Genomic DNA, 12,548 nt, shown 5'->3' on the forward strand with positions numbered 1-12,548 from the left:
GGAGATCCTTGTGTGGGCCCTTCCAGCCCCAAGGGGTCTTGATGTTATTACTTTGCTGTTTATGCTTCTGAATTTGTCTTTAATTTAACAGAGTAGTGCCTGGCACAAAGCAAGCTCGGTATAAATGCTTCACAGACATTAACTCACTTAATCCTTACATTTGCTCCCTAAGGAAAGCAACTGCCCTCATCCCCATCATACACATGAGGAAGACCAGGGCCCACACATTTCCCTGCAGGGCCTGTGACTGGTGCACAACCAGTGTGTCCCTGGACTGTCTCCTCTCTGGATGTAGTTGAGACATTGCCATCGCCTTTCCAAAAAGTCGTGTGCACGTCTGACCCGTTAATGCCAGCTTCTTTGAGAAACAGACTTCTCTTTTGCCAGACTAATCGTAGGGTCCTTAGTCTGGTGGTAGCAAATACGTCACACACAACTCAGTATTAATTCTGTAACGTTAAAATGGCATTGCATTCTTTAAAAAACTCTAAAATGCAACTCAAAAATTCAAGCTAATGATAAAAAAGAGTTGCTTATATTTTAAAATGACATTTCAAAGCTGGTGCTCTTGGATGATATGAAAATAAATGGTCCCGTGCTCAGAAATCAGGCATTACTTGCACACAAGGGAACTGCGGATTTGAAAATAAATTTTGATTGTTTTATATTACATAGTAACATACATATAAATAAAGCATTATTAGAGATGTAATAGCCAAATCTTCCACCAATTAGATTAGATATTACTATTGTTTATCCAATAAATATGAAGGAAACAATACCAAAATGGTTATCATTGGGTTTATCTGTACAACGCTGAAACAGAGAACAAATACTGACCTAGTACCTTCAAAAATGCCCCATGTGCTGAATGTGAGGGTTAGGCAAGGTTTATCTTTGTGCAATGAAGACACATAGTATTCTCCTCTGAACGTGCATCATCTGTCATTTTCTTCTGAATGTGGATCATCTCTAGGGATGAGTGTGGCTGCTGGGAAAAGTTTGTGGAAATAGCTTTCAAAACATTGCATTACAGCTGGAACACACTGGGTTTTGTTCTTCACAAAGGAATATCCTTGTTTTCTAAAGCAGAAACTTAATAAAATCTTTAAACAATTTTAATTGTGTCCAGTACAGGAATAGTGTGCCTCCAGATCTTCTGCTGAATTGAGCAATGTTTATTTAAGTTAGCTGCACTCTCTATGAGTGAATATACAAATGGCTTCCCCAATTGTTGGTGTATTTGGTGAAATGAAAATAGAGCAACTGACAACAAACTGGATGCTTCCAGCTCACGGCCAGTATCTCTGGCTGTGGTCCTTGCTGAAATCAGTGGCCACAGTACACTAAGATGTGTATGTATACGTATTACTAAACAATGGTAATTTTACAACTGAACAATGTACTGATTCTAAGAGCAACAGAAGATGAGGAGGTTGAATAGCTCTCCTTTATCAGGTAAGAGGTACAACAACAGAAACACAAAAGCCCAAGTGGCCTGGAAAAGATTGCTTTAATATCTGATTTGGACACTTGGCATTTGTCTTGTACCTTAAAGATCAAGTGAGCTTTAAAACTCAGATAAAATAAAATGTTTTTATAGTATGCAGATTAAAACCAAATCCAGCAAAGCTTCCACAGAGAAAATTACTAAACCACGGAATAAACTATTTACATAAAGTGTTCAGCAGTGTACATATTTCCAAGTCATGTTTAGTCTGTGGTGGAATATCTACTCCAAATTCCAAATTAAGGGGAAACACCTTCGTTTGCCCAGATTCATCTTTGTGTTCACTAGTAATACCACAGGGGTGGACAGTGTAAGCCAGCAGGCAGCTCCCTCTAGGACACTCCGGGGGTGGGGAGGGGGGGTCCCAAGAGAATGGCAGCTAGAAAATTAGAACCAATTACAAGTAATTAATTCCTGATTTCCTCCTCTGTGTCGGGCACTCTCCCAAACATGGTGGGATGCTTTAAAAAGAAGATATGTCCTGGCAAGTGTTGGAACCAAGACACAAATGACAATGTAACTCCAAGCCATGTGGCAGCAACCACAACCAGCACTTCTCGAGTGCTTACTTCATGTGCACATGCTCTCCCTAGACATGGCGACTACCCTCACTGCATGTATTAGAGACTCCAAGCTCAAAGAGATTGCAATGCTACTGAATGGCAGAGCAAGAATTGCAATTTAGGCTGGATTTTTTAAAATCCAGATAGTCAACAATATTTCACATTACCACTCTGACTCGAGAGGGGATCACGTGGAAAAGGGGCAGGCTGCAAACTGTTTCAGGAGCTTCAGTGGAATGCGTGCTAGCCGAGGGAAGACGAGAGGACACTGCAGGCCAGGGAGCAGGAGAAGACGAAACAGCTTCTGTGGAATGCAGAGATTATCCTTCCTTACAGTTACCAAAGCCGTATGTCGAGGAGTAGCAAGGAATGAGGCCAGAAAAATTTGACAGATCCGTACCACAAAGGGAATGCACAGCCAAGCCAAAAAGAGGTGGAGCCCCAGTGAGATAGTAGGAGGCCACGGCAGATCCTGAACCAGCAAGTCTATGACCATAACTTAGGGAATTGAGGGCAATTAGCCTCTCACAGCCTGAGGAATGGGCTGGAGAGCAGGAGAGCTGGGAGGAGGGGCAGGGCCATGAGGGTTCAGTGGTGATCCTGGCACAAGGCAAAGAGAGCTGGAAGGGAGTCCCAGCCACGGGAAGGGAGTCCCAGCCGTGGGAAGGGAAAGCTGCGGGCGCCTCTGGGAAGCATCCAGAAAGAAGCGGGAGACTTTGTGACTGAGCAGACGCAGAGGGTAAAGAAGAGGAAAGGCTAAAGCCTCATAGTCTCTGGGCTCTGTACCCAGAAACATCAGAGGGCACCAGGACCAAAATGGCAGAGTCGGGAAGGGTTGTCAGTCCGGGTAAAAAATGAGTTCAATCCCGAACATATTTGCTCAGTTTGAGATCAAAGCAAGACAACCAAGGGGAGGCGTCGCATGGAAATGTGAAGACGTTGAACTGGAGTTCAAAAAAGAGGTCTGGAGTCCCCTTCAGGGAGTAATGGTGCATCATGGAGCAGACCCCCAGTGGAAGTTAGAGAGTGCAAAGAACAAAGAGAACCATGCAGGGCTGCCCCTGCAGCTCACCCACACTGAGGGGTATGGGAAGAGGAAGAAGACAGAAGCAGAGACACGGAAAGAGCGCTAGGAGGGAGCCATGTCCCAGAGTTAGGACCAGGAGAACAATGGAGGGAAACGAGGCTGGAACCAGCTCACTGTGTACCAGACTATCAAAGTCTTCACCCCAAAGTCATTCCTACAGTGTCAAAAGCCTCAGAAGAAATTCACCATTAAAACATGTTCTGGTTGGTATCCCTTTTCATTGTATGCATAAGAATGGTAGGAATATGTCTTTTGTATTGTTCTATAGTTGACGTTTTTTCATGGTTGCTTAATAATAGCAGGAAGAACAATGCTCTAACATTATTTTAGGCATTCTATTGTTGCTTGAGCTGACTCTAGCCCAAGAACTGAAAATACCAAACCTCCCTGTGAGACATTTTAATGAGGTTAATCCTTCTTCAATTTGGGGAACAATTATTATAACAAATATCATAGAATTCATCAAAACCACTGTTGTCATTTAGCCACTTCTTGATGTTCTTCCACTGTCTACAAAGGTTTGTCTTAGATCATCACTGGTGGGTTCCATTTGTCTGCAAAATCTTTACCAGCTCTTAACTAAATAACTGAACTTGTTATGACCATCCTTGCCAGTTCTCAGAAATTTGCCAACAGCCTTGTTAATGAATAATGTAGGGTTTTGTGAATTCCCTCATGGCCTGGCCCAAGTAAGGGTAGGTTTTCTGGGTCAGTTCCTAAAGGCACTCCTGACTAGAATCAGTCATCCATGCTGCAACTTTCCAAACATCCCCTGCCTGCCTACCTGCCACCTCCGAGAAACGGGACAGGACCACATACTGGGGCCTCAGTTGGAGCTGGGAGCTCTTTTTTATCACTGGTCTCCTAAACCCTGCCCTTCCAATTCTTTCCACCCCTCTGAGAGCAAAGTTCAGCCACCAAGATTGTTAATCACAGAAACAATGACATTTTGGTATCTCAAAGGAGCAAACTTGAAGGTCATCTTTCAGTGCAAAGATCCTTAGACTTGAGAGCAGACAGGCAGAATGACCATGTCTTCTGTGTATAGTACACCATCACAGCGCACATGGAAATGACATGCTGGTGTGTAGTTCCTACTTCTCCCTCATATTTCAGAGGCGGAAGCCCCTCCCAGAAGTTTCCTCTGAGTTCCCCAAAGCTGGATTCAGTGTTCCTACAGCCCTTCGATTCTGTTGATTGTGACATTTACCAGCCTGAGTTGGATTCGTCTGTTTCTTTTCCAATATTTCTCACCTGACTTTCCTGAGGACAGAGAGTGGGGGTGAGTCCCTGCCGCATGGCCAGCACCTGGCAAGGTCATGGCAGGAAGGAGGTGTTCCCGACGTGTGTGTGGAATGAAAGAAGGCACAAACGGGTCCGTGTGAGGAAGGGACAGACCTGCCAGGGAAACTGAGGTATAGAGTTCGATGAGTACCCCCAAATCATCTGCTTAAAAGCAGGTATAAAATGTAAGGTCCTGTGGTGCCTAAAGCACACTCATTCTGTGTACACGTGGCTATTAAGAATGTATGGCATTGATAATTCTGTGAATCTAGTCAGAGTACATGAACATTGTGTCTTCCGGTTGGTCTTACAGTTATGTCCCTTCACCCTAGTCCAATTCCATCTATTAATATAAAGAGCTTGCAGATGTAAGGAATAGCTTCACCAGTGTCACTCCTGAGACCCTGGGCGATGCTGCTCTTGTTGGGACTGATTCAGAAACCAGCCTTCTCTTCTAAACTACATTTCCAGTAGAGCATGGTCCATACTTATATGGGAATGAAATCTCACTTAGTTTGAACTCTAGGTCATTCAGTCCCAGAGGTGGTGACTAATGGTCAGGAGATGACAGTATTGCTGGACAAGCATCACCACACTGAGGGGAAAGTTCACGTTTCTAATCCTGAGAAATAATCTGTTAAGAAGCATCACACAGAACCAGCTGGAGGGGAGTGTGAAGGCTGCTGAAGGAAGGGTTCATTCCGCCCAGTGCAACTGAGTGACTAACAGTAGAGTGTGCTCGCAATCAGAACACTGCTGGCACGTGTTTGTCTGGAGCCTGCAAGCTGTTCCTCCTTTCTTGCTGAAGAAAAGTGGAGGAAGGGAGGAGCGGGGAGTAGAGTGGTAGGTTCAGCGTGGGATAAAATCAATGGTTTAGAAAATCCACCCATGAGTACGTAAACAATATGACCATAGCAGATACAGCAAATACAAAATTAAACAGCCTTTCATGAAGAAAAAACAATAAGTGCAATTCATGCCTGGCATACAGCAGGTGATGTCTGGATGTACAAATGCAGGTGAAGTGTAATTCAGACAGTGCAAAGGAGAGGTAAGCCAACAGTCACTTCCACTGGCTTCTGAATGAGGATCTGATCAAATCCACAGCATCTTATCATTCAAAACGTGCTTTTAAATTATGTTTTGCTTGGATCAGTATTGAAGCTATTTCAGTGTTATGGTACATCTAACAGCTGATTTTGGAAGGAGGTAAGCCAAAATGTTATTGATGGCATGAAAAGTGAGACAAATTTTAAAATTAGGCAGATTCAGTTTTTAAGTGATTTTCTTGTATACCCATACATCATCTGCACATTAAGCACTTTTCTCTAATTAAGCCAGGGAAAATACAGAGTAACGATAATATCTGTGAGGTCAGCTGTGATCAGAAGTGCCCACATGCTGCATCTCTTAAAAACAGTCCATGGCACCTCAAGGGACACTGCAAAGCCAGTGGCCGGGAATGTAATTGAGCTTTAGGAAATGATTAAAGGGAAGTAAAATCATCTCCAACTCAACATTAATGCATTTGATTTCCCGGGTGAGAACAGGATTTGCATAACTGAGTGGTTCTTTCTTTCTACAGTCCTGGATGTTTGGAAAGCCAGCTCTTACAGTTAGCTTTGCTTTGCTAACATTATCCATCAGAAAATCGAAATGCAAACAGCTCCTATTTCCCAATGAAGAACTTTCTCTGATTTACCTTACCATCATCAGGCTTCACCATCTCACCTTGGAAGCGTTCAATCTTTTGGTCAATATTTCTAGACCAAAATAAAGTGCTCTCAAGCCTGCTCTTTGGAAAGTATTTTGTCATCATTACCAAAGAGTGTTTAAATAACTGGCTCTGAAGTTTGGAGAGACTGGGCTGGGAGGTACAATCTGAAGTTAATTGCTGATGTAATCATTAGTCCTTTCAATACCCAATGGAGAAGCTGCCTCCAGGGAGATAAGCTCTCAATTAGGAGACGTGTGGGTATATCACCAGTTCTCTCTGGCATGTAACAGTTAACAATTTCTATACAGTTAAGTGGATTTAGTGAGTATCATTCTTCCAGGAGAGAAGTAAAATTTTTTTTTAAAGAGGAAAACAAAGAACAAGATTAAGAACAGTAAAAGAATAAGTATGGAAAATCTGGTAAGTAGCAAAAATCATTTTTAAGCATTTGAGGGAGAAACTGCAAAATCTGTTCAGAAGCCACACCTTCCGGCCTGTGGGACTGCATGGCTGTGACACTGAGCAACAGCTGAAGTCTTTATTCTCTCGGAGGGGAAGGAAAAAAGGAAACAACAGTCAGTCCAGGCTTGTCCACGGCTGGAAGCCTCGACTCCTGCAAACCGATCTCCCAGATCCTTTCTGGGCAAGCACATAACCAAAGGAAACGAAAACTAGAAAAACAATTTGTGCATGGAACAATGACATGGAGTTTCACTTTGGTTTCATGCTCAAATATGAATGTGGTTATAATTTTTAAAAATACATATTAATAGAAGGCAACGAGTTGAGGATGGTGGCTTCTTCAAGCCGGGCGTCCAGAAGAGCCCCACTTCTGCCTTGGAGCGCGCCTTAGGCAGCAGTCGTGGGAAAGCTCAGATACTGCTGTTTCCAGGCAAAGGGCCCAGAGCTTTTCAGCCTCAGCCACCAGGGTCTCCAGACAAGGAGAAATACGCCCAAAGCTGCTCCCAGGGGCTAGGAGCTCGGAGCTCCCAGTGTGGGTCTCTGAGCAGCGCGGGGTGGGCGCTCCCGGCCCTCCAGCCCCCAACTCCCTCGCGCACCCGGGACGGGTGAAGGCGCCCAGCTGCCGAGCATCCCCGCGACGCGGGTTCAAATCCCGCCGGCTCCCAGGCACCTTCACCCCGCCACAGCGCGGGCTGTTTCTCCTCCCTTCCCCGGAGGAATTCCTTAACTCTCCAGTACCCATACCATAACAAAGGAGGCTCGGTCCACCAATGCGCGATCGTAGCCTACAGGGACCCCCAGCGAACCCCGGCCCAGAGAATGCACCTGGCCGTGCCACGCGCGACCCCCGAGGGGCAGGCGGACGGGTCCAGGCGCGGACAAAGGGGCCTCTCGGGGCGCCCAAGCTCGGGGCGGGACGCCGGGAGCGGAGCTGGCCGGGAACTCACCTTCGCAGCGGCCCGGCTGTGCTCCTCGTGGAGCAGAAGGGCGGCGGGCAGCAGCAGCAGCCAGACGCTGAGCCGGGGCCCCATGGTGGCGCGCCCGAGGCGGCGAGGGACGGCTGCCCGGCGTGCGGGGGCCGCGGCGGACAGCTAGCTCTCGGAAGGCCGGACTTGCAGAGCTACGCACCGTCCCGGGTGCGGCGGCTCCAAGCGGAGACCTGAGCGCGGCGGGCCGAGCTCCCCAATTTGTTGGCGCTGCCCCCTCCCCCCCGGCGGTGCGCGGGCGGCGCCTCAAAGGGGAGGACCCTGCGGCGCGGGTAAGAGGCGGCGGGAGCGCGCGGCCCGGGAGTGTGGCTGCCGTGCGCTGGGACACCAGGGCTCCGCGCTCCGCACTCAGAGGCTCCCGCGTCCCAACCCCCTGCGCCCGCGCGCTCGCGGATCCAGGCCGAGGACCGAAAGGGGCCGCCCGAGCCCCCGGGGCCGGCGCCCAGAGAGCCCAGCAAGGCCGGCCGCCCTGCCGGTGTGCCGCCGGCGGGTGCTTCTGGAAGGGCCAATGCGTTCGGGCAGCAGCCCCTGAAGCCGAGCCCGAGGTGAGAGCGACCCCCGAGCGGCGCCCAGACCCTGGCCCGAGAGCACCGACTTGGAGCGCCTTGTGCGGACTAGGGCTGCACGCTCTCCTGCTTGGGAGTAGAAAGGGGGAGGGTGGGAGAGCGAAGACCGAGCTCCTCGGCCAGGGAGCACCCACAGGGGCCTAACGGGAGGCTCTCCTTCTTTCCGGGTCGTGGGGGGGACGGCCCTGCGGTCACCCCTGCATGCGGGCGGCGCACCGCGCTGTCCCCGCGTCTCGCGGACCGAGACCGGCGGTGAGGATGGGCTGCCTCCCTCATCCTGCGCTAAACTCGCTTTGTCTGTCGCCTCTAGGCTAAGTGGGACTGACCGGGGCCCAGAGTGGACGAACCGCCAGCATGGGGAGAGACCAGCGCGCGCTGGCCGGCCCTGCCCTACGGCGGTAAGCGACTTTCTGCCTGGTCCCCGTGGGTCACGCGCGCATGGACCCTTCGGTGTAACTCTCGGGGACTGACAAGCCAGGCCCGCACGTTCACGTCTCTCTTCCTCCTTTTCCCATGCAGGTGGCTGCTGCTGGGGACAGTGACCGTGGGGTTCCTCGCCCAGAGCGTCTTGGCGGTAAGTCCTGGCTCCCGCGCTTGGACTTGCGCGCCCGAGAGTGGTTGGGACGTTTGAGTGGCCTTCGAGAAGGCAGCTCGTCCGTGCGCTCCCGAGTGTGTGTGTGCGTGTGGATGTTCGCCAGGCTGCCCACCAAGGTTCTGAGAAAGCTTGCTCTTCCGTCATCATGCTTTCCACCTTTCCTTCCCCTTGGGTTCCCAGCGTCAATCCTGTGCTTTGCAAGCGTCGGCCCTTTCACGGGAGCTGGGAACTTAAAATGTAGCCTGAGGCACCGTTTTCGTTGCTTTGGGCAAAGCTGCAGCCGTAGAGGCCAGGAAAGAGTGTCAGTCACTAGGCAGTGAGACGCCAGGCTTAGGGCGAAAAAAGTTTTCCTGGAACTCGGGAGCTGGTGGGGAGGCTCTGTCACGGACTGAGGGTTTTTTGTGTTTTTAAATGGGTGTCTCTGGGTAAAGGGGCGGGGCGAGGAGGCGAACAAGACAACCTTAGTATTGTTTGAATTGAAGCATTGCGAGGGAACAATGGCAGAAAAACCGCGTTTTCTCCCAAGTCCTGTTCCGGCCTTGGAAGAGCTGCTCCGGGCGCCACACTGGGATCCTGTTGGCCGAGCCTGCCCCTCCACGCCGGCCGTACACAGCCCTGCCGATACCGTGGGTGCAGTTGGCGACTGCACTGCGAGGCTTTGTACATTTTATACGTTTTGTTTAAAGAGTAGGAGCTACTTTTACTGAGCTTTATGTAACCATGGCTAAAATGAAGAGGTTTGGTAGGTGAATTCGGTGCAGGACTCAAATGTTTAGACAGGAGCTGAAAGCGGAGGGAGCTTTCGAGATGTCCGCTGTCCCTCCTCTCCTTACTGTGGCCGATGGAGTAGCCCTGCCCTGTGTCAGCCAGGGCCCAGGTGGATTCCTCCTGGGAACGATCCCTCCCTCCTCCTCGGCGCTCACTGCGCCAGAGCAGTACACAGGTACAAAAGGCAAACGTGTTCATGATTTCATCTGAATTCTGTTGTTTTTACATCGTTCTGCCCTGATGTACAACAAACCAGGATTTTAAAGGCAGTGAGTGATGAGGAGCTACTCCCACTTGGGGAAGAGCTGCTAACTTTACTTTTCCGCTGCTGTTGGTTCCGGTTCAAAGCTCAGTTTGGGAAGTAAGAGGAGGACTCGGAGACTTTGACCAGAGCACTCCAGGCCAAAGTTTTCTTCCAGTTCAGGTCTGTCTCTTCGTCCCAGCCCCGACTTAAGATCAGAACCTAGATATTTGAACTAGCCCAGTGACCCTGTGAGTTCTAATGCACAGGTCTGTACTGCATGTAAGACTTGGCTCAGATTTATGAACCAGAAGCAATGCATGCACGCGCACGCACACACACTCAAAGAAGGGGGCGATCCCTAGAAAATACCAAATCGGGCTGTGTGTACTTTGGTTGTACTGCCACCTGCATCCCTTTGTCCCTTAGAGCCACTTTTATAATTTCCATATGTTCATGCCTAAGGATGGTGGGAGTCCCGGGTATTCTTTTCTGAACTCACCCTAAAATTGGTAGAAAGACCAAGCACCTAGGTCTAAAGATCTAGGTATTAGCCTGGGCACGGCGGCTCACGCCTGTAATCTTAGCACTTTGGGAGGCCGAGGCCTGCGGATTGCCTGAGCTCAGGAGTTCGAGACCACCCTGGGAGAAACACGGTAAAACCCTGTCTCTACTAAAATACAAAAAATTAGCCGGGCTTGGTGGCGCTTGCCTGTAATTCCAGCTACTCAGGAGGCTGAGGCACAAGAATTGCTTGAACCCAGGAGGCCGAGGTTGCAGTAAGCCGAAATAGCACCACTGCTCTCCAGTCTGGGCGACGGAGCAAGACTGTGTCTAAAAACAAAACAAAACAAAACAAAACAAAACAAAACAAGCAAACAAAAAAACCTAGTTACTAAACATAGCTCTGCCCTAATCTCTTAAATCCAGAGCCCCAGTTTCCGTATTCTGAAGAATTACGGCTTCACAGAGGCCAAGTGCCCTAAGGCAGATAGGACACCTCTATGCCTCCCCAAAACCTCATCATTGCTGCAAGCTCACCCTCAGTCTCTTTGACTCTTTGATCTTTGGATGGCACCAAGAACATTGATTGCCCAGCAGAGCTTCTCAAAGTGCAGGCCCCCTAGACCCCCATACCTCAATCCTGGAAAGGCTTGTTAAGAAGTCAGGTCCTCATCTCAGACCTTCTGGTCAGACATTCCAGGGTGGAGTCCGGGACTCCGCCTCCCCACATGATACCAGAATCTGGGAACCACTGAGCTACAGTATTGGGTTGAGAGGCAGTTGAGATTACTTGCCAATTCACTTTATTTTCCTGGGCTTTAGATTCTAACTCAACCAAAAAAATAGATATTTTTAATCATTTTACTAGGGACCTACTAATATGCGTTGTTAAGAGACATGTAGTTTGTTACGTTCAACAAGGGGCTGGTCTTCTGCTTACTCACTTCTTGGTAACCGCTGGCTTTAATGGCTGTTCCTTGTAAAATAATGTTTCAATTTTCAACTGTATTGATTAAAGATTTTTCTTAATTGTGGCAAGGACTCTTTCCTGCGTAGGTCAGTTCAGGAAAAAGGGCTGCCGCCAGGAGCCCTTTGGCTTGTTTTGTTTCGGACGCAGCTAGGATGGGCAGTGAAGAGCCTTGGTGATTACTTATTGGGCACGTCCTGTGTGCCAATTTGTCTGTACTAATGCTTCTAATCCTCACAAGAAAGCACACTGTTGAGCTAGGTAACTATTATTACCCCCACTTTACAGGTGAGAAAAGCCACAAAGGGTTTGCAGCCCTTGCCCAAGGTTCCTGTCTTTGTAACTGAATGAGACGGATTAGAACCCAGGCCTTTTCCTCCACACTGAGCTTCCCAGGGCCTGAAAGGTGGCCGGGAGGACACTCCTGACTTTCAGACTTTGAGTCTCCTGGGGTGTGGGTGCTTTCTTCTTGGTCTTGACCTTGGACTAACAGTGGAGCAGGCACTGATTCCTAGGAAGGAGGCTCTCCCCCTCCTTCTTCCTCTGCTTCTCCCACTGTGAGGATCGGGGGCACCAAGTGAAGGAGAGAAGCAAGACCCTTCCCAAAGGGAGGAAAGGAAGCCGAAATCCCAGGGGGCAGCCTGGGCTCTAGACTCAGTGTGAACCCAGGTGATCTGTGTGGGCACCTCAGGACACACTCCCTGCTGTCCAAGGTGCCCTTTCTAAAGGTGCCCTTGTTTGAATGTGGTGCCAAGATGCACAAAATGCCTTCGTGTAAGGCAATGTGACACAGGGGTCCCATCCCAGACTTGAGGCAGGTGACGGGGTGCACTTCTCAGTCTGGTGGGCAGCTGAGGGGCTGCCGCCTGGGGTGGACACTCACCAAGCCTCTACGTCCTAGTTCTCCTCTCCCCCAAAACGGAGGTGTTACTCATCCCACCCACCTCATAGATGGGGGTGCTGTGAGGTGTGTGGGTGCATGTGAAGCGCCTTGGAGGGTCTGGCACAGCCTGGGTGCCAGGAGGTATCCCCTGGGCCTGTTTAAGGGACATCCCCTCGGCTGCCTATTCTAACCTTCATGGAGGCTTGAAAGCACTCACTGTAGCCGCTCTGAGCATTGTCACCTATCTCCAGAGGCTGGCAGCAGCTTGAGGGATCAAATATGCAGCCGGCTGGGTGGTCACCTGAGGACCTCTGGCCGGGACTTGGGGCCACAAAGATGTGGGTTCACGTAGGTATCAGTGCGGGGCCCCTGCCTGCCACCCTGCCGCTTAGTTTCCAGGCTGTCCTCGGGGCTC

General features: G+C 49.7%; 2 protein-coding genes across 3 annotated transcripts in view; one reads left to right on the plus strand and one right to left on the minus strand.

The window, feature by feature from the left end:
* The window catches only part of COL4A1 (collagen type IV alpha 1 chain), a 159,094-nt gene extending 151,309 nt beyond the window's left edge, over positions 1 to 7,785 (minus strand). The window contains exon 1 of one of the 2 annotated variants that reach the window (XM_019039777.4): positions 7,571 to 7,775. In XM_019039777.4, the coding sequence (XP_018895322.2) occupies positions 7,571 to 7,654 (84 nt within the window). In that variant the 5' untranslated portion in view covers positions 7,655 to 7,775. Of the gene's footprint in view, positions 1 to 7,570 lie in introns of both variants that reach the window. The other variant, XM_063697520.1, reaches the window with a different exon arrangement.
* A 224-nt stretch (positions 7,786 to 8,009) lies between these two features.
* The window catches only part of COL4A2 (collagen type IV alpha 2 chain), a 205,353-nt gene continuing 200,814 nt past the window's right edge, over positions 8,010 to 12,548 (plus strand). The window contains exons 1-3 of the mRNA XM_004054731.5: positions 8,010 to 8,154; positions 8,486 to 8,573; positions 8,695 to 8,749. Of these exons, the coding sequence (XP_004054779.5) occupies positions 8,530 to 8,573; positions 8,695 to 8,749 (99 nt within the window). The 5' untranslated portion in view covers positions 8,010 to 8,154; positions 8,486 to 8,529. The remainder of the gene's footprint in view (positions 8,155 to 8,485; positions 8,574 to 8,694; positions 8,750 to 12,548) is intronic.

The sequence above is a fragment of the Gorilla gorilla genome, chromosome 14 (genome assembly GCF_029281585.2).
Source record: "Gorilla gorilla gorilla isolate KB3781 chromosome 14, NHGRI_mGorGor1-v2.1_pri, whole genome shotgun sequence".
Classification (NCBI taxonomy): domain Eukaryota; kingdom Metazoa; phylum Chordata; class Mammalia; order Primates; family Hominidae; genus Gorilla; species Gorilla gorilla.